Genomic DNA, 24,110 nt, shown 5'->3' on the forward strand with positions numbered 1-24,110 from the left:
TTTCTTTGGGGCTGGGGCCCCAAAAAAGGTTGTACATAGATGGGGAGGTGTCAGGGGTATTTTCTCTCTAGTGAAGACATTGATGCCAAGGTTTCAAGGTACCCTTTATGTCCTTAGAGGGTGAGGGGACTTGAAGCCTAGGGAGAAAGTGGAGACTCCCCCTTCTCTGGACCCCAGTAGGAAGGAGCCAAATGGGCCTAGGATGGTTTGGGGGAGCAGCAGCTAATGTTTATTGGGGATCAGTATCCCTATGACAGATCTTGGGGGCCTTGCCCCCTGCGTTTCTTGCCTTAGCTTCAGTCGTCGCTGTCGAACTCCGAGGACAGACCCTGCAGCAGGGGCAGGGACATGGAGTGCCGGTCGGGGTCCCCGGGGTCCCCACCCTGGGATCCTGGTGGGGGGCTGCGGGGACTGAAGAGCCAGTTCTCTGCTAGGGTTGGGGATAGTCACAGCTTAACTCATGCCCTGGTCTTTCTGCCTCCCCAGTCCCTCCCTCTGGTCCTCTGCTATTCCCACCCTCTTCACCAGGACCATGCTTCCATCTCAGCCTCCCCTGGCTCCCTAACTCCATCCCCCTCACCAGGGTTCTGTGCAGAGTTGTGGGTGCCCCACACATTCCTGGGCTATCCTCCCCATGCCCTCTGCCTCCCGTACTTTGTCCCTCCCATCCCTCTCATCTTCATTTCTCTAGCAGTACCTGGCAGCATCTGGGGCCCCCTCCGGAAGGGGTTTCGGCCTTTGTAGGCGAATCTGGTGGGTCTACCCTCTGGCCCTTCCTGTGGAGGTGGCGTAGCTGGGGCTGGGACAGGTGGGGGCACATCAGGAACTTCGGGGGCATTGGCAGGTTCTGATGTGGGGGCCAGAGGTGGCACGATGCTGAGGTTGGGTCTGACCCAGTTGACCCCATGGGGCAACGGGTCCTTGGTTAGAGGCTTCTGTGGTCCTACCACACCCTTGGGCTGCAGTGAAAACTTGAGGCAGGAGAAAGCAACAGGCAATGACCGCTGTAATCGGAGCAGCTGAGGCTCACGGGCTGTAGGCAACAGCCCAAGCTGCAGCCAGGAGCAGGAGAAGACCTGGTAGATGACGTAGATGCTGTGGGTGCTTCGGAGCCAGGGAAGAGTCTGCTGTAGGCTCACCTGCCCTGGTGGCAGCAACAGGAAAGCTACCTTCTTGCGCAGACCACCCATATGTAGGCAGATCCGGCAGGGCTGCCCATCTAACAGTCGCATCTCTTCATAGGCTATCTCTGCTTGGCCATTTGGTGAGTATTCTCGAGTGCAGTGGGCAAAGGCACCATCAGACCCTGACTGCTCCAGGAGGTTTGGTAGTGGCCCTACTGGTTTCAGTGCCCTCCGGCCCTGTCGACCTGGCAAAGCCAGGCGGGTGTGGGGTAGGCGTGCCTGTTTCACTAGCACACCCAGTAGGTCATAGCAGGGTGCATCCGACAGGAAAGGTACTGCCACGATTTTGGACCCAAAGCGCTCCTCGATGACCTGTAAGTGGCCAGTTTTATAGGTCAGGGACTGATTTAGTCTGTTATTAACATATTCTATTCTAGATTGACCCTCCCACCATTCACTGTTAAATTACATCTCTACAGTGTACTAGGACTTATACCTCCCGCTTATCTCCCAGTTCTCTCCTGTGGTAAAACCTCGAATGTCTGCTATGTGCCAGCCTATGCCAGATACTGGGAATACATAAAAGAATGAGACTTTATCCTTATCCTAATATAGTTCAGTCTAATGGAGGAGACAAAAATGTATATAGTAGTCAGCTAAGTAAAATAACAGAGAGCAAGGTATGAAGGAGACAAGAGATTTGACAGCCTATTTTTAATAGAAAGGATCAAATTAAGTTTCTTGATGGTAATGCTTGAGCTTTGAAGGAATTAGCCAAGTAGGAGAATGGTCAATCTAGGCAGAGGGGAGAGTCAGTGAAAAAACCTGACCTTATAAACCAAGAGTGGCACATTTAGGAACATACAATTTCATATCACTTACATGAACTGTATGAAGAGGGAAAGGCACTCAGGAACTAGACTATGAAAGGCTTTTGTGTATATGCTGAGTGACTGGAACTTTGTCCTGAGGGCAATGGGAAGCCACTTGAAGGGCTTTGGGTAGGAGGGACAGAGTCAGATATTTTAGAAAGCTAGTTTTTAATGTAAAGGCATAAAGTAAGGAGAGAGAGATCAACTAAGAGTATTATAATACTCCAGGCAAGACATGATGAGGCCCTGAACTAAAATAATGGGGAAAGATATTAGAGATATTTAGGTTATAGAATTAGTAGAAGTTGGTCACTTAAGGGGTGTGGGAAAAGGAATCTTCAAGGATCATTCCTAGGTAATTTGTTACATGAGCGATGTCATTAACCAGGAATGGGCACAAGGAAATGGGTTTGGAATGTTCATTCTTAACACTGTGTCTGTTACCTTTTAGTATATGCCTTCTGCTCTAGCTGCAGGAGATAGTTCTTTTAGGGAATTTGAGGCCTCATCTTGGTAATGCTAGTTCTGATATGCTTTTAGGGATTCCAGTTCGCCTTGGTTTTCCCCTTTTTGTCTTGGCCTTTTTGGGCTTGGTAATCCAGTTCTGGAAAGTTTACTTCATGACCAACTGGAAAACCCTTTAAGATCCTCTCTAGTAATCTTGACTCATTCAGGATTTTGTTGGCTGAGACTTCTGTCCCTCTGTTCTGCTAGGGAGCAAGGGTACACAAAAAAGCCCTGCTTTAGGTCTCTTTCATATTTGAACCCCATGCTTGAAGTGCTGTACGCTACTCCCTACTTCTAGCCCCCAAATCCCACATGTCTGTCTCCCTACTGATGACATTGCCCACTTTGCTGGCCTTCTTCGTAGAATCCACCAATGATCCCTTAAGGATGGTCTGCTTTTTGCTACAAAAAGCTGTTTTGGAAGTACTACCCCGTAGCATAATAGGGTAGTTAACTGATGGAGTTATATCTGTACTTTGAACCAGGTGTGGTAGTTTGAAGACTACCATCTTTTGTCAGCTGGCCAAGGAAGTAACTGATGTTCTTTCTTGATCTGCATGGAGGAATTTCCCATCATTACTTTGCTTCACAGAGACACGAAACAGTTTCTTTTTGGGTGGGGACATCAGGCTGAAGAACAGTGCTCTGAGAAGGGCCAGTTATGTTTCCAGGGGTGAAAGCAGAGCACTGGTTGGTTGGCATTTTGGGGTGGAATGCTTTGCCCCATGACAGTGAAAACATAATTATCAAGCATAACTTCATAATCCCACCCTAGCTGCTCCTTTGGTGTCTAGGATTCTGCACAAATAAGACAAATGGGAGTGTCTTCAGGAGAGGTCCCTCAACAGGAGTGTGACATTTAAAATACCTGATGCTCACTGTCCAAGTTTCTGCTAAAAAAAAAAAAAAAAGGTGAATCTCTGGTTTAGCTGAAGGCTCTTCCACAGCATATACGCATTAATTTGCCATGGAGGTTTTTGGGCCCTCCAGTGGTTATATTAAAATAGGAAAAGTAAGGAGCTCAGTAACTCAGTTCTTTGCTAGCGTGACTGTGTTCTTGGTAGAGTCACCATCTGAGACCTACTAAGTTTCTGCTTCTGGGTGGAAATTCTATGGACCTTAGATGCTTGAAAATTTAGGTTTCCTAGGGGCAGTCTAAGAAAGTGATGGTGGAAGATTGTCTTTCTAGATGTAACTTGGTTGCTTTGAATTCTGACTGGGGAGCTCTTGAGCCATATTCTGTTGAGCCAAATGTTTTACAAAGTGCTCAATAAACTGTCAGCAGTTCTGGAGTCAGGAAACAAGGTCATTCAAAGGTATACCTTGAAGTTGCCACATACCACTAGTGATTTATCCTACATATCTCTATCCTGATTTTCCTGACAGTTTTCCATTCAAACAGGATAGTGAGTTTTTTTTATACTTAGAGATGGTGTAGCTTTCTAATAGTGGAAGACCCCATTAACTTTCACCCTAATTCTTATTGATGTAGTCCAGGACCAACCTTCTACACTGCTGAAACCAGTTCTTCTAATCCTTGGGAAGACCTTGACTCTCCTGTTTCTGCTTCCTTGGGAAGCTGGCCTTTGTGGTGAGCAGCTACCCCATCTGGAATGGGATCTACATGCCGTGAAGGCTGCTTTGAGTCTCGTGGGGCACTGCTTTAAGATGGTTGTTTAAGCTTGGTGGGCTGCCTTATATGAATGCCTTAAATTCAGTTTCCTTTAAATTACATAGCCAGAACCTGATCCCTAAGTTGTCTAATCTGAGAAATTTACTGCCATTTAGCCTGTAGCTGTCAAGTGATTAGGTGAGATTTGTTGGACACTTGCAAACCAGATACATCTGAGATCTCTCTGGTCCTTGAAATCTTTGTATTTGGCTCACAACCTAAATTTCTCACTCTGTGGAAGTGAAGGGGAGGAGATAACTGTGAGGGGGTTGGAGGTAAAGTCTAGCTGTACAGAAAACTTAAAGGGTCTTTTGTGGTCCACCCCTGTACTTCTGTGGCCTCATTTTCATCACTACTCCTTTGAACTCTGCTCTAGAGGACTATTTGCAGTTCACAAATATGAATTTTGTTTTTTTCCACTCCTGGCTTTTCCATATGCTTTACCTTTAATTAATATGCTATTCACTGACCCACCCATCTGTTCATTAACTCATTAAGGTGTTTATTAAGCACCTTTTATGTGTCAAGTCCTCCTTTCCCTCTTTGTATGAATAACTCCTACTTGTTAGCTAGAATGTCACACTCTCCAGGAAGCTTTCGTGACTTCCTTTGTCCTATCCCTGCTTAGTGCTTCTCCTCTCTGCTCTCAAAGCTCCTTATACATTGCTTTTCAAGGAACCTTTCTTACTAATTTTGAAATTGTGATTAAATGGGACAATTTTTGCAAAGCACTTTACCGAAGTGCCTAGCACATAAGCAAGCACTGAGTAAATGTTAGTTATTGTCTTCAGGCCTCCTACCTCTTCCTACTCACAAGCTGCTCAGACCCATCCAGGTCACACTTTTTTATTTTATTTTTTTGTCCTTTTTGAGACCAGCCGCACCGCGCTCAGCCAGCGAGCGCCGTGAGCGCACCGGTCATCCCTATATAGGATCCGAACCCGCGGCGGGAGCGCTCCTGCGCTCCCAGTGCCACACTCTCCCAAGTGCGCCATGGGCTCGGCCCCAGGTCACACTTTATTACTTCCTCTTTAGCCTCCTTTACTTACCTTATCCTTGATGAGGGTCCAGGTGGCATCAGCTTCATCCAGTGTCAGCAGGTGGGGGGTACCAGCCAACATGGTGGGGTGCGGGAAGGATTGGGCAGGGCAGTGGCTGCTGCAGGAACCCCAAGCTGCCCAGGGAGGTAAGTGCCCAGGCCTTGGATTCTGACCTACTGCAGCATGAGGTCATAGAGGTCCTTTTAGGTGATGGAGCCTTGGGTTGGGAGAGGACAGTAACTTTCTTAGCCTCACCACAGCCTGTAGTTTATACTCTTGAGTCACCTATCCATCCTTCTGGTTTAGGGAAGGAAAATGCAGGTATCTGTTAGAGTGCATTTGTGAGTGTGAGTGTGTGTGAGTGTGTGTGTGTGTGTGTGTAGTTCTTGGTGTGAGTTCTTTGAGGAAACAGGATTAGGACTCTCCTCCCTTCAGCTGCCTCTCTGAAATAATTTGCTGTCTTATTAGCTGCAGGTAACTTCTTTGTGAGGTTGAACCTGGGTCCTGAAGGACATGGGAGAAGTATAGATCAGGGCTTATGCTGAGAACTAAGCAGTGGTTCGCAACCTTGGCTTCACTTTGGCATTACCTGGGAGCTTTAAAGATTACTGATGCCTATATCCTATCTCCAGAGGTTCTGATTTAATTGGTCTGGAGTGTGCCTGGGCATCACAATTTCTATGAGCTCCTCAGGCAATTTTAATGTGCAGTCTAGGTTGAAACCCATTATTAATAGGTGGGTTACAATTGCAATGAAAACTAGGTTTGTGTGTAGGAAGGTGCCATGACTGAGCAGTGACAATGTAGAGGGTAAGAATCTAATTGGGATAATGTTGCCTTAGTAACTGGAGAGAATTTTCAGGAAGCCAGAATTACCCAGGTAGATTTGAGGAAATTTTCTTCATGCTCTATACCCTGTCCAATGCCGATTTGTGTCTAGTAGCTACTCTCTCACTCCAGCTCTTATGTATGGATTATCTCCCCTTGTGTTCTTTGAAGAACCACTTTAGAGAGTCTTTTCAGTAGCTATTTTCCCACTCCCCGCCTGTCTAAGGAGTCCCCTCTCTGAGTCTCTCTGGAGATTCTCCTTTGTGTCCAGGAAGACCTTTGTGTGTAGGGGGTATCCTCCTCTGGCCCAGCCCATTGTGTAGAGCTATCTCACAATGTTGGTTATCATCTGAGCTGGCTGAGGTGGTATGAGTGTGGGGACAAAGGAAAGGGTCCTACAGTGGTGAGAGAGTGTTGTCAAGAAAAGTTTCTTAAAGGAGATATGTAACTGGCCTCAGGGGAGGGCAGGTGTCCTTAGAACTAAGGGTGTGGGTGCCTGGACTTTGAGCAATGGTTTGACAGTGGGTGTAATCCTGTTTTCCAGGAGAGGAATTAATATCAAATATGTGTTGAGCTCTTCTGTGCTAGGGGCTGTGCCAAACACTGAGTGCATTATCTTAGTTAAACCCTTTAGTAACTTCTCAAAGTAAGGTACTGTTTTTATGCCATTTTACAAATAAAAAATGGGTTCAGGGAAGTTAAATAATTAGCCCAAGACAGACAATGAGTTAATAGAGGATCTGGGATTCAAGTCAAAGTCCATCTGATTCCAGCCTTAGCCATTAAACAGTAGTTATTTTTGGTGAAGGGAGAGACCAACATGTTCCTTCTGTTCGCTCTAGTGTGTTGTGGGAGGGCTGCTTGCTAGATGGAAAGTACAAAGTGGCCTAGTGAAAAGGAAATGGGCAGGATGAGAGGAGCCACAGTGGACCAGATCAGAAACCCCAAATTTCTCATTACGACAAGTGAAACCGTATTCCTTCTTCCTTATGTCATTTTATTACATTTTTTATTATGGTTGACAAGAAGTCACCTGGTGTAGTATAGTTGGCACCTCTGTTCTCTATAGGAAGGATCTCTGAGTGAGGTAGAGGCAGTGCAAGAGAGAGATATACACAAGGGCAAGAGACATAGACATGGGGTAAAAGTGACAGTGCAGAGAGAGATGCAGAGGTACACAGACAATGAGAGTGACTGATAAACAGAGACAGAGAGTGATGCACATTCAAATCCTGACGGGATTCCAGAATGAGAAGGGGGTGGTTGAGGTAGGCATAGGGGTGGTGGGCTGTTGGTGAAATAGGATGAGCAGGATCTCTTTAGGATTTTTGTTCATGGAGAGGAGCTCAGAGGGAAAATTGGGTACTGATGAATTCAGCCAGAAGCCCATACCTTCTGTCTTTTCTCTTGCTGATTGAGTACTGTGATTCCCTAGGCTCCCTAAATTCTATATTGCTCCACTCTGACATTAAGTTAGTCTGTCTTTCCTTTTGGCTCATAGAATTTTAGACTGAAAGTTACTAAAGGAAAACAGATGACAGCTGAGTCCTGGATGAACCTGGTGAGCTCCAGGGCTGGGCTGTTTGGGCCATATCCTGCTCATGGGGTTTGCCTCCACTGTTGCACTGTCTTGGGTCTCCCTGGGAAAGAGGCACATATCATCTGTGGGATATCTGAGAATGACCTGAGTGGAGAGCATGAGGGCAACAAGCAGGTGGGTCTGTTTATCCAGAGAACATGCGGTTCTCTGCATGAACCTCTAGGGCAGTGTAGAGTAGTGTTGACAACAAAGACTTTAGAATGATAAGGTAAAGAGCCCTAACAAGTCTATTCTCTTCTCTCAGGCTTCAGGGATAACTGTGCAAGTCCCTAACACCTTATTTGAAACTTTTTCGGACAGATATGTTTTGGAATTTAGAATTTTTCCTATTATAGAAAGGGAATATAGTACATATATCATATGTTAAGGAGTACCCCCCTGGAATTCAGGACAGCACCCTGTAATCAAACACATCAACATCTCCACAGTTAAATGTATGAATATTCACGCTAAATGAGCTAAATAAAGACTATAAATAGGGTCATGATGTTGAGGTCAGATTTTGGGCCAAAGTTAGGAAAAAGATATTGCTTCTTCAGAGATTTTTTACTTTGGAAATGTAGATAAGGGATTGTGGGCTTATAATTAATTCTTCTCAGGTTGTTACGAGGAACGAGAGAGTGCCTGTAAAGCTTTCTAAACATATCACATGGTAGGTATGTATTCATTCTCAATCTGGAAGAAAATGCCGGTGTCCAAAGGGGTGGATTTTTGGCTCAAAGGAAGAAAATTCTTACAATGGGCAACATACAGCTTTGGAACCAGCTACCTTGGGGGTTTGTGCACAACGAGGGTTGAAGTTGCCTTAGAAGAGAGTTTTCTTATGGTGAGGGTGTGCGGGCAGAATTCATTGCTTATGAAGATTGGCTGCATATGATTTCACTTTTCATGTAATGGAGGGGAAAGAAAAAAATGTGTGTGTATGTTTTTGTGACCCAGGATTATCATAAATACATTTCTTTATAATATATTGCTTTATTACATTGTAATAAATATCTTACTGCATACATGTTTGTTCACATCTTGATTATTTTTTCAGGATAGACTTATTAAAGGAGAGTCACTAAGGGAAGGATATGAACATCTTAAAGACTTGTGACCCATTAGGATTAGAATTTTGTCACAATTATCCACAAAATCATTGCTTGGAGGGCTTTTAAACTCAGAATTTTATGAAGAACATTTATTCTTGAGAATGACTGAGCCTATACTTAGGTTGATGTAGATCCCCCCCACCCCATCCACTTGGATTCAGTGTGACGATGCCTCTAAAAATCAAGCAGAGCTTCTGGGCTATCTCTTCAGTTCCTTTTTAATGAAGACCCGGTGAAATCCCATGTGGCCCTGGAGATGGCATCATCTGCTTTTTCAGTTCTGCAGCTTCTCTTCTGTGTGTCCCCATGGTGCTTGGTCCAGCTATCTGTGCCGAGTGGGCTGGGTTGCTACTGGCTTCAGTGGCTATTTGGTTAACTCCAATACCTGTGGTTATGATAGTTTTTTTCTGGAGAGCTTGGGTCTGCCTCTGCAGCCTGCAGCTTTTTCGGACCTTATAACAGTGACTCCCTGCTTTCTGTCTGAGATTATACTCATTCTAAACTCCATGCTGGCGTGAAAGACTTTTTGCTTTGCAGTATTTCTTCCAGAATGGAGTCTTAACTGAAAATGAATCCCCTGTTGAGCAACACCATGACACTTCCCCTTTAATATCTATGCTCTGTAAGCTGCAGTAGTGTGAAATATTATTTCATCATATTGCACTGACATGTGCTTCTAGTGATGCTTGCCACGACAAATGAGGGTGCCGATGAGGATTTTATTTGGGGATTTTAGGAATTTACGTTCTTGGTTGAGGGTGCACAAAAGGGCAAACTGACAAGAGACCACAGTGACTCGACTTCAGGCAAGCAGGTGATGTAGTTAAAATGATTTTTTGGTATATCAAAATTTCTTTCAGTTAGACCCCTGGTCCCTGAAGCTGCAGGCTTAGGGAGAGAAATTCCAGCTGTTAATTCTTGGGGCTTTGGTGGAGTGGGGAGAAGCAGAAGTAGCGATTACACATGAGACCAAGAGCACTGTCTGAATTGGGAATGTCTTAAAAACCAGTGTTCTGGCCAAACTGGGACCACTGGGCACATTAACTCCTTCCCTGAGAATGGGCTGAAAACAGAATTTGGCTCCAGGAATAGAGAGGGCTGTGATCCCAGACAAGTACCCAAGCACTTTCCTGCAGAGGCAGTATAACTCTTTAGCAGTGCCAAACACTTCCTCCAAGTATGGGATCTGTAGAGGAGCTTTTGTATGGGAACATGGGAAGACTTAGATTGAAATGATGGAGGTGGGGCAGAAAAGGAGTGTTCTTTAAGTTAGATCTTGTTTATTGGGATCCCATACTAGTTTCCTGATCTTTCTTATTTTCCCTGCATGGTAATGTGTAGCCCCCTGCCTCCTGCCTCCTCCCAAGCAGGATGCATGGCTAGCCAAAGTCTACAGATGCCAGTGGTGCACATAGGAGGGGCTTCACAGCAAATACCTGTTGAGTGATTATCATGATCATGTGCAGTCGGTGAGATGACATAATTCACACATCCAGACCCTAGACTCTCTGAGTGTCCCCCCTCCTGCACTCCTAGTCTCCATTGTAATCACTGTTCATTAGAACTGGCTTTTTCTGAATGTGAATGTTTCCAGGAGTCGGTCCCTAATCTGCTTGGTGCGGGCCCCATAAATGAGGGGGTTGAGGGCAGGTGGCAGCAGCAAGTAGATGTTGGAGAGAAAGATGTGCATGGGCTTTGGTACAGTGTGACGACCAAAGCGGTGTGTGAGGTAGGAGAAGAGACCAGGCACATAGAAGGCCAGAATGACACAAATGTGAGAACTACATGTACCAAAGGCCTTGGCACGGGCCTCCTGGGTAGGCAGCCGCAGCACAGCGTGGGCAATGAGCCCATAGGAGCTGGTGATGCCCAGAATATCCACACCTGACACAGCCAGTGAAAGTGCCAGTCCATACAAGTTGTTTGCCCGTGTGTTACCCACCACCAGCTCAACCACTGCCATGTGTGCACAGTAGGCATGACCTATGGTCTTGGCTCGGAAGTGCTGAAATCGTGCCACCAGCAGAGGGAAAGGTACAACAATAGCCACAGCTTTGAGTGCCAGTGCTAGTGCTGCATAGCCCACACGGGTTTTGGTGACTAGGATCGGGTAGTGCAGTGGGCGTCCTACTGCCACAGCACGATCACAGGCCATGGCCAAAAGCACACCAGATTCCACGGCAGTCAGTGCATGCACAAAGAACATCTGGACCAGGCAGGCAGCATATGGCACAGGTCGGGGCCCAAGCCACAGCACGGCCAGCAACCCTGGGGCTATAGATGTGGCTAAGCTCAGGTCTGTGGCTGCCAGTGTGGCCAGGAGTAGGAACATGGGTTGTTGTAGTGTGGAGTCTATCCACACCACTGCCAGCAATGCTCCATTGCCCAGCAAGGCCAACACATACATGGGCCCAAAGACCAGTGTCAGCCAGGCCTGGACACCCCCTAGCCCTGGAATGCCAGTCAGTATGAAGAAGGTTGGGCAGAGGAAGGTAGAGTTGGGCTGTGGAGTTTCTGCCATTCTGTGGGAGGCAAAGCTTTAGAGCTCATGGGGGCATGACACCTGACAGGGAAAGAACAAAGGGAGATATTTTGGGGGTATCACAGTGGCACAAATTCATCCATTGGGTATGTATAGGGGTAGTGCAGGGCTGGAAGGATCACAGGGTTATAAACTTTGGTTGGGGGTTTTGGATGGATAATTAAGGTCACAGCCCTAGCTAAGATGGGAGAATCCTTTGCTTCTAAAAACGTGTGAGTCTTGTAGGAGGAGAAATGGGGGAACAGTGGTAGTGAGGAAGGAGGTTACTGCTGCGGTGGCTGGTACAGCCAGAGCCCTCCAATTGGAGGTCAGCTGAGGGTAGAGTTGAGATGAATGCTTTTCTTCCTCTGGGTCCAAGTAGTGTCAGTCTCAGTCTGTGTATATGGGGATAAAGCCAGTGCTGGGTGGGGATCTGGTCTTAGGCAATTCTGTGCCTGACTATGTATCCTCAGGAAGAACCTCTGAGCCTCAGCTTCTTCAGCTCTACAGTGGAGGTGGACACAATGATCTTAAGTGTTTCCAGCTCTAACATTCTGGTCATGAACATTCCAAGAAGAAAGGGAAGCAGAGTAGAAAGAAAGGGAGAAACAGTAGTAGGAGTCAAATGTGGAGTGAAGCTGGGAGCCTGGTGTGGCAGGAGAAAATTTGGTGGGTTTTGGGAGTAAGGGGTGCTTACGTTATTCTGAACTTGATGCTGAAGTAGTGAACTTGAGCACCAGCTGGAGAGCTGAAGTTGGAGTTGGAGAGCAACGGAGAGAGACGATAGCAGGAAAAGGAACTTCTCTGTCTCCTTCACGATCCAGAAGGGAATCCCACTAGAGTATCATTCCTGGGGTGCCAGAGGGAATGGAGGTGATGGAGGTGGAGAAAATGGCATTCAATCTAGAGTAGCAGCCATACAAGGAAGAAGCATCTGTGATATTGGAGGAGGCAGGGCGAGTAGACTGACTCCTCCCTGAATCTATCCCGTAGAAGAAGCTTAATAAATGTTGCATGGATAAAGGAATGAGGGAGAAATCACCAGCTGAAGGCTTGATGGGGGAAAGATCCTGAGCACTATGTGTTGGGGGCTTTTGTTCACCTTGATGAGTGCCTGTGGGACCCTTTATGTGGCTGTTCTACCTGCTTCCCTCAGGGCCCTTACTCCTCCCACCTGTGCCACATTAACTCTTCCCTGCTCTGCCTCTTTCCTCAGTGTTACTGGGCCTGGCAACTCAGGAAGAAGAATAGGAGACAGAGATGGGGGTAGGCAAAGAAAGGAACTATGGAGCAAAAAGATCTGGGAAAGCAGAATACTTCCTCTGGGAGTTCCTTGCTGACTCCCTGAAGTCTGGAAGAGAAGACCTTGCTTTATTTTTTAATAGCATCTATCCCACTATATTGTAATTACTTGTCTTTCCCCCACTAGACTGAAAGAGATGCAGGCGTTGCTTCTTATTAACCACAGTGCCTCCACTGCTTATCACAATGCCTGGCATTGTGTTCATGGAGAAGAGAAGGAGTTATTTACCATCAACTATAGGTCTACCAAGTACACTTCTTTCTTCTGTGAGGAGACATAGCTTTAAAATCACCACACTACACAAAATCATGCAATAGAAACCACAGAGCTTATTGGAAAAGTGGGGATGGGGCACAACACTCAAAAACTTCATCAGTGATACATTTAAAAGAACATAGGAACCTAATAAAAATGGTAGCACCATTTTACACATGTTAAATAGTTACAAAATATATAAATACTCTAATTATGACACTTTAACTTGAAAAAGACCTGGCATTTCCCTTATGGAAGTGCATATTGGAAACAGCCTGTGAATTATTGTGAAGTAGTGAAGGAGTCTTATCTGAAATTGGGCAGAAAGTTGTAACACCAGATGTGGGTGGGTGTGATTCATAACAAGTGGTGAACTAAGGTAGCTGATAGATGTTTGAGGTGTGTGCTTATGTGCATGTTGGGCTTTCCTACTCAGCTCTGTTTAAATGGGTGAAGTTTTCTGTGCTCACCTCATTTCTTGAAAAGGGAATCACACATAACTAAACATGAAATTCACATTATGCTGAGTTCCCTAATATATCAATTGTGTTTGAACAAATTTGCATTTCAAAGCCAGTGTCACAGCAGAATTGATTGAATCTCTTTTGTGCTTGGCCCTGTGCCATGTGGTGAGGCTACAATGGCAATAAGAAGACTGCTACCCTTGAGGTGCTCACAGCCTATTGGACACACTGATGTAAACAATTTTTGGAGGGAAATTAAGGTAATTTCATTGACTCAGGTCAGTACCAGATATGATGGCAACACAGAGAAAGAAGCCTTTCACTCTTCCTGGGGGAGTTAGAAATCTTTTCTGTATCACAGTAATGGTTAATAGTCCCATGGAGCTTCCTATGTGCAGGCACAGCTATAAGTTATAACCTTACAACAGTCATTTGAGTAGGTTTTACAGACAAAGAAACTAAGGCACAGAACGATTAAGTAACTTGCTCATGGTCACACAGCTAGTAAATAGCAGAGTTAGGATACTAACTCAAACACTTGCTCTAGCATACTTACTCTTAGCCAGTACTTCAAATGTTTCAGCTGAAATTTAGTGTGTGAGTAGGAGTTTGCTAGAACTGTTGGGTCAAAATGTACCTGTTCCTGGGAAGAGGAGTTCAGGAAACTTTGGGATTGGCAGGTGGGGCTAAGATTGCTGATAGGGGAGACATAGAAAGAGCTGCAATTATTTGGCAGTAGATGGTAATCTCTTCCACCGAGAGAGGAGAAGAACACTCAAGAGGTGGGAGCAGTGGGTTGAGAGCAATGAAGGAGAAGTTTGGAAAAAAATGCTCTTGGCTTCAAGAGCACACTAATGGGACTTTTGGCTGTCTTGGGAACTTGCTCTCTGTGCAAAGATTATTCATAAGATAAATCACAGATCTCTTAACCCTAACAAGTCCAAAATTGGTACCATTAGGTTCTTAGAAATCTGTGTATTCTGCATTTTTCATTCTCCAGTAATCCAAGATGTATTGGAAGATATCATTGACTGTGTCCCAGAAAATTTCTTGGTTGGTTCCTGTATTAGTCTGTTCTTGTTGCTTATAACAAAATACATGGAACTGGGTGTTAGGCAAAGGTTGGAGGAGTTTGAAGGACTCAGAAGAAGATAAAAAGATGAGGGAGAGTTTGGAATGTCTTAGAGACTGGTTACATGGTGGCGAGCAGAATGCTGATAGAAATGTGGACTATAAAGACCATTCTAAGGAGATCTCAGCTAGAAATAAGAAGCAGTTTATCAGAAACTGGGGCAAAGATCACTCTTGCTGTGAACTGGAAAGGAACCTGGCTGCATTGTGTCCATGCCCTAGGACTTTGTGGAAGATGGTACTTAAGAGTTGTGAACCAGAGTACTTGGCAGAAGAAATTTCCAAGCAGCAAAGCATTAAGGAAGCTGCATGGCTACTTGTAACAGCCTACACTGAGTTACTGTGGCAAAGGCATAACATAAAGCCAGAATTTAAAGGGGAAGCAGAGTGTAAAAATTTAGAAAATTTGCACCATGGCCATGTGATAGAGAAGCAGAGAACATGCAATGGTGGAGCCCAGCAACCAAGAAGATTAGTACAAAGGAAAGGGATTATCAAGAGAAGGAAAAAAAGGCCCTTGAAGGCATTGCAGAAGTCTCTGGGGCCAGCTCTTCAACTTCTGGCCCAAAGACCTAAGGAGACAGAATGGTCTTGGGGAACAGGCTTAAGGAGCTCTCCACCAGCTCACTGCCCAGAACCACCTCAAGAAACTGCTTCCAACACCCCAGCTGTTTTGGCTGCTCCAGCCATGGCTAACTTGGCCCCAGGTGTGGCTGGACATACAACTTTGGAAGATACAAGCCGGAAGTCTTGGCAGTGTCCACGTGGTGTTAGGTCTGCAGGCCTGCAGAATGCAGAACTGTGAGGGCTTGGGATCCTCCACCCAGATTTCAAAGGATGTATGGAAAAGTCTGGGGGCCCAGGAAGAGATTTGTCTCAGGAGCAGAGTCACTGCAGACAGCCTTCACTAGAGCAATGCCGAGTGGAAATGTGGGGTCAGAGTTGCAGCAGGGAAACCCCATCAGTGCCATGTCTAGTGGAGCTGTGAGAGTGGGACCACCATGGAAACCACAGACCTGTGGAGCTACCAGAGTGGAACACCAGCCTGGGAGAACTAAAGCATCACCTGAGACCAGGAATGCCATAGAAGCAGAGCTGCCTGAGGATGGGGGGACCCAACCCCCACACCAGTGTGCAGAGGATGTTGAACATGGAGTCAAGTTACTTGATTCACCAGCTTTGAGATTTAATGCCTGCCTTGCTGGGTTTTGGACTTGTTTGGAACCTATCTCCTTTCTTTTGGCCTATTTCTCCCTTTTGGAATGGGAATATATACCCTATGTTTGTCTCATCATTGTATCTTGGAAGTAGATAACTTGTATTGATTTCACAGATGGGACTATGAACTTTGGACTTTTGAGCTGAAACAAGTTAAAATTTTGCGGATAAAATGAATGTATTTGCATGTGAAAAAGACATGAGTTTTGGGGGACCAGGGGCAGAATGTAGTGGATTGAATTATGTCCCCCCAAAACTCAGTGAAGCTTGAATTGTGTCCCCCAAGTTTTATGTATTAGAAACTTAGCCCCCACTCTGTTAAGAGAGTGGGAAATCCTATTATGGTAATTGAAAGGTGGAGCCTTGAAGAGGTGATTGTATTGTAGGACCATGCTGTAGTGAATGGATCAAAAATGGGGGTTAGGGGTGCAGTTCTGAGGGCTTTAAAAGAAGAGGAGAGTCTGTCTTTCTCTCTCTCTGCTCTCTCTGCTTCCACCGTCTTGCAATGTGAGACCTCTGAGTCACTGTCACCACCACCAGATGGACTTTGGACTTCTCCGCCTCAGAAACTGTAAGCAATAAATTTCATTTTCTTTATAAATTACCCAGTTCCAAGTATTTTGTTATAAGCAATGGAAACGGATTAATACAGTCCCTAAGGCCCCAATCCATATTTACAGAAGCTCCGTCAGCACATGTTGGGGGTCACCTGGCTAGTCTTTCCCTGTGACATTGGCTGTTAGAAGAGAGGATTTGGCTATACACCTGTGACCTTGTGGGAACATGTGCCAGAGCCTGCTCCCCGGAGAGTGTGCCAGCCCTCTGCAGGGAGTGGGGTGGGGAGGGGGAGGAGGAGAGGCTTATTTGACCTCTCAGGTGCTTCTAGACTGACACGGAAAATAGGACAGGAAGGTTCTGTTTGGAGATTGATCCTGATTTTTTCACTTCTTTGGCTAATTCAGCCACTGCCATCTTCTATAGAATAGGGTTCTCAGATATAAGCTTGTGTCTATGTGGGCCTGTTCTATGGTTTTCCAATGAAAATGATCCATGAGCAGCAACATGAAAGAGTAGATTTTCCGTTTACACAATAGGATACAAATCAGAAAATACTGGGTCCTAGTGGTGCCACTTCTAGAAATGTCTGAAGGAGGAAAACTCTCAATTGTCAAATCTCAATTCTCATGTTAGTGTGAGATGCCTCTGTGACTCGTGAATATCCCAGTCTTCACCTTCCCTCAGTTTCAGGAGTGGCAGAGGGACCCTGTAAGATCAGGTGGCACAAACCTATGGAGATGTGGAAGGAATTATGGAACCACCACACCTATTCTGTCTTCTAGCTTCACTTTCACCCCTCTATCTCAGGCTCCCCAGTCCTTCCATGAGAAGGTCCTTAGTATTTCATGAAGCTCTGGGACATTGGGGGTCCCATTCCTTAGGATAGTAGATGCGCTTGCATTGAGGTTGCAGATTTGAGAGAGGAATTGTTCTCCCTCTCCATTTTAATAGGATCTGGTAGAAGTCAGATTCTGGTAGGAGTAAGGAATAGATCACATTTAGTTTTTTATAAGTCCTCCTGTAATATTGTCTTCTGTCATCTGTCTCTACTTCCTCTGCAATAGGGTCATTCCTTCCAGTCCCAGAATTTCCGGGAATGACACCATCTTTGACCATATACAGTAATGACTCTAGTGTCCTCCTGCATGCTGCAGCCACAGTTGCCATCCTTATCTTCCAAGTTACACTGTACCTGTAAGATTGGTTTAAGATCCTGAAACCCCCTTAATTTATGCAATCATTCTTTTCCCTCATTGTGAGGCATGGAAGAGGTATTTTTTTGACTAACTCTCTATGACCAATAATGGCGGAGTAGACCGTGCTGGGATAGTCTTCCAAAGACTTTTCTTATAGAAAACTTCCCTGTAAGTATTCTCTGGCATTTATAAGAGGGCTCCTGAGGTGACTCCGTTTATTAGGATTTGGGTTGAGGTCATCTCTCAAGAAATTAATTCCCCAAAGTTTTTCTCTGATGTAATAGATAGCGCCTTTACCTTTAACCATCATTACCTTCTTCCCTTTGAGCTCACATCGCATGGGTGGTTCTTACAACCAGGGAAAGCACTAGTCATTCACAGAATTCAGCAAACATTATTGAGAACTTATTATATGTCAAGCACAGTACTATGGATGGGTAAACAGCCTTTCCCACATTTGTTATGGGCCACGTGTTTGTGTTCCCCGCAAATTCATATGTTGCAGCCCCAAACTCCAAAGTGATGATATTTGGAGTTAGAGTCTTAGAGTTATTATAAGAAGGGGAAGAGCAAGATCTCTCTGTTTTTCCTCATGCCATGTGAGGACACAGTGAGAAGGCAGCTGACTGCAAACAAGGGCAAGGGTCCCCACAAGAACCTAATCAACAGGCAGCTTGATCTTGGACTTCCCAGCCTCCAGAACTGTGAGAGAAAATTTCTGTTGTTTAAGCTACCCAGTCTATGGTGTTTTGTTATGGAGGCCTGAGCAGACTAAGAACTTTCAGCCACTATGGCCCATCTCCTTAAGAGCTTGTGACTCCTCTCTGAGAGGCCCTTTCCTTAAGAGCAGAGACTCCTCTCTGTCTCCAATGGAATAGGTCCTATTTTACACCTCACATCCTTATTCTGGAATATAACAGCAGCCTCATAACTGATCCCCTTGTCTCCAATGTGCTTCTTTCTATTTTTTTGTCATGCTTTTATTAGAGACGGGGCTAATAGATATAAAAGTATAAAGAATAAGAATAGGCACATGTGTCAACACACCCAGAATTGACAATTATTAACATTTTGTCCCATTTACTTTTAGTTCTTTTTTAATGGAGGCAATAAAAATTACATTAAATCGGGCCGGCCCGGTGGCGCACTGGAGAGTGCGCCGCTTGGGAGTGTGGCGGCACTCCCGCCGAGGGTTTGGATCCCACGTGGAGACCAGTTCCTGCTCACTGGCTGAGCGCGGTGCGGGCGCAACACCGAGGGTTGCAATCCCGTTGCCGGTCCCCGGTACGGGCGCAACACCAAGGGTTGCGATCCCATTACCGGTCAGTAAAAAAGACAAAAAGGAAAAAAAAATTACATTAAATGTCTCTTATCCCCTATATTGTTTCATTCTCTCACCTTAGAGACAATAATTATCATGAATGTAGAGTGTATTCTTTAATTCAGTTCTTAATGTTTTTTCTAGTTGGTGCTTTTAAATATTTCCATAAATTATTTTCTACTGTATATAGGAAATTATGCTATACGAAGTTATTACGAACAGCAAAAAGCAAAAAGGAAAATCCAGGGCCGGCCGGTGGTGCACTGGAGAGTGCGCCGCTTGGGAGTGTGGCGGCACTCCCGCCGAGGGTTTGGATCCCACGTGGAGACCAGTTCCTGCTCACTGGCTGAGCGCGGTGCGGGCGCAACACCGAGGGTTGCAATCCCGTTGCCGGTCCCCGGTACGGGCGCAACACCAAGGGTTGCGATCCCATTACCGGTCAGTAAAAAAGACAAAAAGGAAAAAAAAATTACATTAAATGTCTCTTATCCCCTATATTGTTTCATTCTCTCACCTTAGAGACAATAATTATCATGAATGTAGAGTGTATTCTTTAATTCAGTTCTTAATGTTTTTTCTAGTTGGTGCTTTTAAATATTTCCATAAATTATTTTCTACTGTATATAGGAAATTATGTTTTTGAGTTCTATTTACGTAGATAAAAAGATCTTTATCATCCTTTTAAATTGCTACATAGTGTTATTGCAGATGATTGTGCCAAATATTTATTACTGATAGACTTTACATTGTTTCTGGTTATTTTTGTTACATATAGTGCTATTGGTATCTTTATACATGTCTCCATTTTCACATGTGAGTTTCTCTAGAGCATATAACTACAGGTGGAATTGCTGGGTCATAACGTATGCACATTTTCATCTTCAGCAGATATTGTCAAAATTACTCCTCAAAATAGTTGTTCCAATTTGTATTCTCACTAGCAGTTGAAAGATTCTGTTTTTTTTTTAACATCTTTGACAACTCTTTGTATTATCAGACTCATATTTTTATGAATCTGATTAATAAAGAATTATCTTGTTTTAATTTATGTTTTTCATATATTTATTGGTCATTTAGGATTCCTCTTCTATAAATTTCCTGATCATTTCCATTGCCCACTTTTCTAATCAATTGTCTTTTTTCTCTCTGTATTTATTTATAGAAATTCTCTTACATATTCTAGATACTAATTCTTTGTTTATGTTGGAAATATCACTTTCCAGTCTGTTGGAAGTATATTTATAGTATTATTTGTCTTTTATTTATAGTATTATTTGTCTTACGGAAAATTTGAATTTTAATAATAAGCACGTCTAGGACATGTGCTTTTTAATATAATTTATTAAATTATTTATTAGATTCTTCCTTCCCATGAAGTTGTAAAGACATTTTATACATTTTCTTTTTATAGTGTACAGACCTCGACAGCACTTGGTATCGACTCCCAAGTTATGATATATTGAACACTTAACTATGAGTCAGGCACTGGGCTAAGCACTCTACACATATATCTCATTCAATGTAGTATCCCTATGAGGTAGACACTGTTACTATTTACATTTCACTAATGAAATAACAGGCATAGGGAGCTTGCTTCTGATCACAAAACTTCTAATGAGTATGAATTTGAATACAGGTCAACATGAGTTCAAAGTGGATTCTCTTAATGACTGTGTAGTATCAGGGTTATGTTAGCTTTGTAAAATTAAATCAGGTTGGTTTTCGTCTTTTCTCATGAGTAGTTTCATTTCTCCTCAGCCTTCATTTTCCCTCCCTGGCCAATGCACCATTCAGTGTTTAAGGAGCATCTGCATTAAATCTTTAGGCAAATAAGATGACTTTTTTCCTGAATTTTGAGTTTACCTAGTATTCTTGCATCCACCCAAATCATTATCTTCTTTGTCTTCTCCATTATATTTTCTGTCCATGATGCATTTAGGACTTTCTGCCTCCCCTTGTAGGTGCTATTGTGAATTCTGTGTCACATGACCCTCCCCACCAAAGGTCTACAACTGTGACTTCCAGCTTCCCTAAAGACACATTTAATGTTCCATAATTCCCTGGCCAGTACCCCTTTTCCTCTCCCTTCCCTTGTGTACTAACAGCAGGTAAAACACCTTGAGGAAGTTGCTTCACTCTAGGTGTGTCAATGGCAAGGGCTGACGATTCATTGCAAATGTCAGTTTTGTCTCAGTTTTCACATTACTCATATCTGCCTCTTTTGCAATGTGCCACCAATACTCTCCACATTGGCCAACCACCTCCGTGTATGTTCCTAGCTTAAACTTCTTCATTTTTGTGTAGAGGGCACAATGTCACAGAGTTATTTTGTAGTCTGTGGAGACTGGCATGGACTGTCTCTTGAATTTTAGCCAATATGTTATCACAGAGTTTTCTTCCTCATTTTGATGTTTGCTTCTTGTGCTTAGTCTGTTGTGACTGAACCTCTCAGCTTTCTTCCCTCTTTGTACCTTCACCATAACTTCCTTGAAGATAACAACTGCATTTGCCTCATTTTGCAAATTTTGTACCTTTTGACCATCACTGCCTTAAAAGTCATATTCATACCATTCGTATTTTTTTGCTTTTCATCTTACTAGGTTTGCTTTTTTGCAAATCACTCTAAATATATTTTTAAAAATATTGCTTATTGGTTGTCTCTTCTGAAAATACATATTTCACAAGTGTTTACTGCAACCAAAAAATAAAGATATATAAAGAAAAACAAAATTTCTCTTCATCCTATTGTCTTTCCAACCCCTCCTCCACTCCTAAGGTAATTTTTGTTAACATGTACATTTTCACACCTTTCTCCATGCTCATATGCACTTAGTACAAACATATAGGTTTTTAGTTTTTACTTTTATTTTTAAAATTTTGAAATTAAGTAATATATTTTTTCTGCAATTTCCTTTTACTAATTTGACAAATATTTAATGAGCACCTACTTTATATCAGGTACTACACTTAGATGCTTAAAAATAATATATTGCAATGTGATATTTGGGTACATTTATATGGTATGCAAAGATCATGTCAGGGTATTTAGCATATTCATCACCTCAAACATTTGTCACCTCTTTGTGTTGGAAACATTCAAAATTTTCTTAATCAGCTACTCGAAGTTATACAGTAATTTGTTGTTGGCTATAGTCTCCCTGTATTGCTGCAGAACACTAGATCTTATTCTTCCTATCTCTCTACAATTTTGTATCCATTGACCCTCTCCTCTCCCCTTAACAATCTCTAGAAACCACTATTCTACTCCCTACTTCTGTGAGATCTACTTTTTTTTTTAGCTTCCACATATGAGTGAGAACATGTGGTATTTCTTTTTCTGTGCTGGCTTATTTTACTTAACATAAACTGTACCCCATGAAAATGTATAATTAAAAATTTTTTTAAAATTACAAAATAGTATATTGCAGACATTCTTAGGTCAATTGATGTAGCTCTAATGTATTCTTTTTAAACAGGTGTATACACACATACAAACACACACAAACACATACACATACACATACATACATTTTTGATTATGAGGTAATTATATATTCACATGCAGTTGTCAGAAACAATATTGAGAGATCCTGTGTAATGTTGATCTAGTTTCCCCCAGTAGTAACACCTTACAAAATTATACTACAATATCACAATCGGTATATTGATATTGATCCAGACAAGGTACAGAATAGTTTCATCACCATAAGGATTTCTCCTTTTGTAGGCATACCTATCTTCTTCCCTCCCTCCTGCACCCCCATTGATAATCCCTAGAAACCACTAATCTCTATTTATATAATTTTGTCATCTCAAGAATATTATGTGAAAGAAATCACATAGTATATAACCTTTTGGGTTTTTTTTTTTTTTTGACTCAGCATAATTGCCTTGAGATTCATCCAAGTTGTTGTGTGTATGAATAGTTCATTCATTTTTATTACTGAGTGGTATGTTATGGTATGGACGTACCACAGTTTGTTTAACCAGTTTTGGGCCAATACGAATAAAACTTCTATGAACAATTATGTATGAGTTTTTGTGGGAACATACGTTTTCATTTCTCTGAGCTAAATGCCTAAGAGTATAATTTCTGGGTCATATGTAGTCATATGTTTAGACATTTAATTTTATAAGAAACTGCCTGCTATAAACTGAATGTTTATGTCCCTGCCCCCCCCCCCATTCATATGTTGAAACCTAATCGCCAATGTGATGGTATTTAGAGGTGGGCCTTTGGGAGGTGGTTAGGTCATGAAGTGAGAGCCCTCATGAATGGGATTAGTGCTGTTATAGAAGAGACCCCAGAGAGCTCCCTCTCCCCTTCCACCATGTGATGAAACAATGAGAAGACAGCCATCTATGAACCTGGAAGCAGTACTTCACCAGGGAATGAATCTGCTGGTGCCTTGATCTTGGACTTCCCAGCTTCCAGAACTGTAAGAAATAAATGTTTCTTGTTAAACTCATCTGGTCTATGGTGTTTTTGTTATAGCAGCCCAAGTTGACTAAGATGCTGCCAATCTGTTTTCTGAGAGGTTGTACCATTTATGTTCCTAGCAACAATTTCCCTACACTATGTCTTTTATTTCTTTTTCTTATTTTATTGCAGTGGTTAGAACTTCCAGTATGATATTGAATAAAATTAGTAAGAGTAAAATTGGATATCTTTGCTGTGTTCCTGACCTCATAAGGAAAGCATTCAGTCTTTCACGATTAGTATGAGATTAACTGTAGGTTTCTTATAGATGTTCTTTATCAAATTGCAGTAGTTCCTCTCTATTTCTAAGTTGTTAGGTATTTTAGTCATGAGTGGATGTTGGATTTTGTGAAAAGCTTTTTCCTGCTTTGACATGATTTTATGATTTTTCTTCTTTAGCTTGTAGATATGGTGAATTGCACAGATTGATTGTTGACTGTTGAACCAACCTTGCATACCTGGAATAAATCCCATTTGATCATAGTATATACTTTTTTATGAGTTGCTGTATTGCTGGAGATGATTTGCTAATATTTTATTGAGGGTTTTTTTTTTTTTTTTTAAGGCATGGTGTTCATCTGGTTTTGGTTCAGGGTACTACTGACATAAAATAAATTGGGAAGTGTACCCTAGTCTTTTATTCTCTGGAGGGATTGTATAAAAATTGGCATTACTTCTTCCTTAAAGTTTAGTAGAATTCTCCAGTGAAACCCTCTGGGCCTGGAGATTTCTTTTTAAGCAGACTTTTAGTTACAGATTCAACTTTTAAAATGGTTTTAGGACTGTTTAGCATAACAATTTTATCTTGAGTTTTTTAGTTTGTAGGTTCTGAGGAATTGGCCCATTCCTTCTAAATAGTCAAATTTATGAGCATAAAGTTGTTCATAATATTTCCTTATTATCTGTGGTGATAATGAAACTGTAGT

At 43.0% G+C, this 24,110-nt stretch overlaps 2 protein-coding genes across 2 annotated transcripts; both read right to left on the reverse strand.

The window, feature by feature from the left end:
- Nucleotides 1-206: 206 nt before the first annotated feature.
- Nucleotides 207-5,338, reverse strand: LOC103591280 (chromosome unknown open reading frame, human C11orf42). The gene is made up of 3 exons (XM_008573705.1): nt 5,225-5,338; nt 698-1,496; nt 207-427 (listed from the first exon to the last, which is right to left on the reverse strand). The coding sequence occupies exons 1-3, from the start codon at nt 5,294-5,296 to the stop codon at nt 297-299; spliced, it is 1,002 nt and encodes a 333-aa protein (XP_008571927.1). The 5' UTR covers nt 5,297-5,338; the 3' UTR covers nt 207-296.
- A 4,887-nt stretch (nt 5,339-10,225) lies between these two features.
- Nucleotides 10,226-11,331, reverse strand: LOC103591281 (olfactory receptor 52W1). The gene has a single exon (XM_008573706.1). It carries the CDS (start codon nt 11,256-11,258, stop codon nt 10,296-10,298), a length of 963 nt encoding a protein of 320 aa, XP_008571928.1. The 5' UTR covers nt 11,259-11,331; the 3' UTR covers nt 10,226-10,295.
- Between the last annotated feature and the right edge of the window lie 12,779 nt (nt 11,332-24,110).

This window comes from Galeopterus variegatus, unplaced genomic scaffold (genome assembly GCF_000696425.1).
Source record: "Galeopterus variegatus unplaced genomic scaffold, G_variegatus-3.0.2 Scaffold956, whole genome shotgun sequence".
NCBI classification, from domain to species: Eukaryota; Metazoa; Chordata; class Mammalia; order Dermoptera; family Cynocephalidae; genus Galeopterus; species Galeopterus variegatus.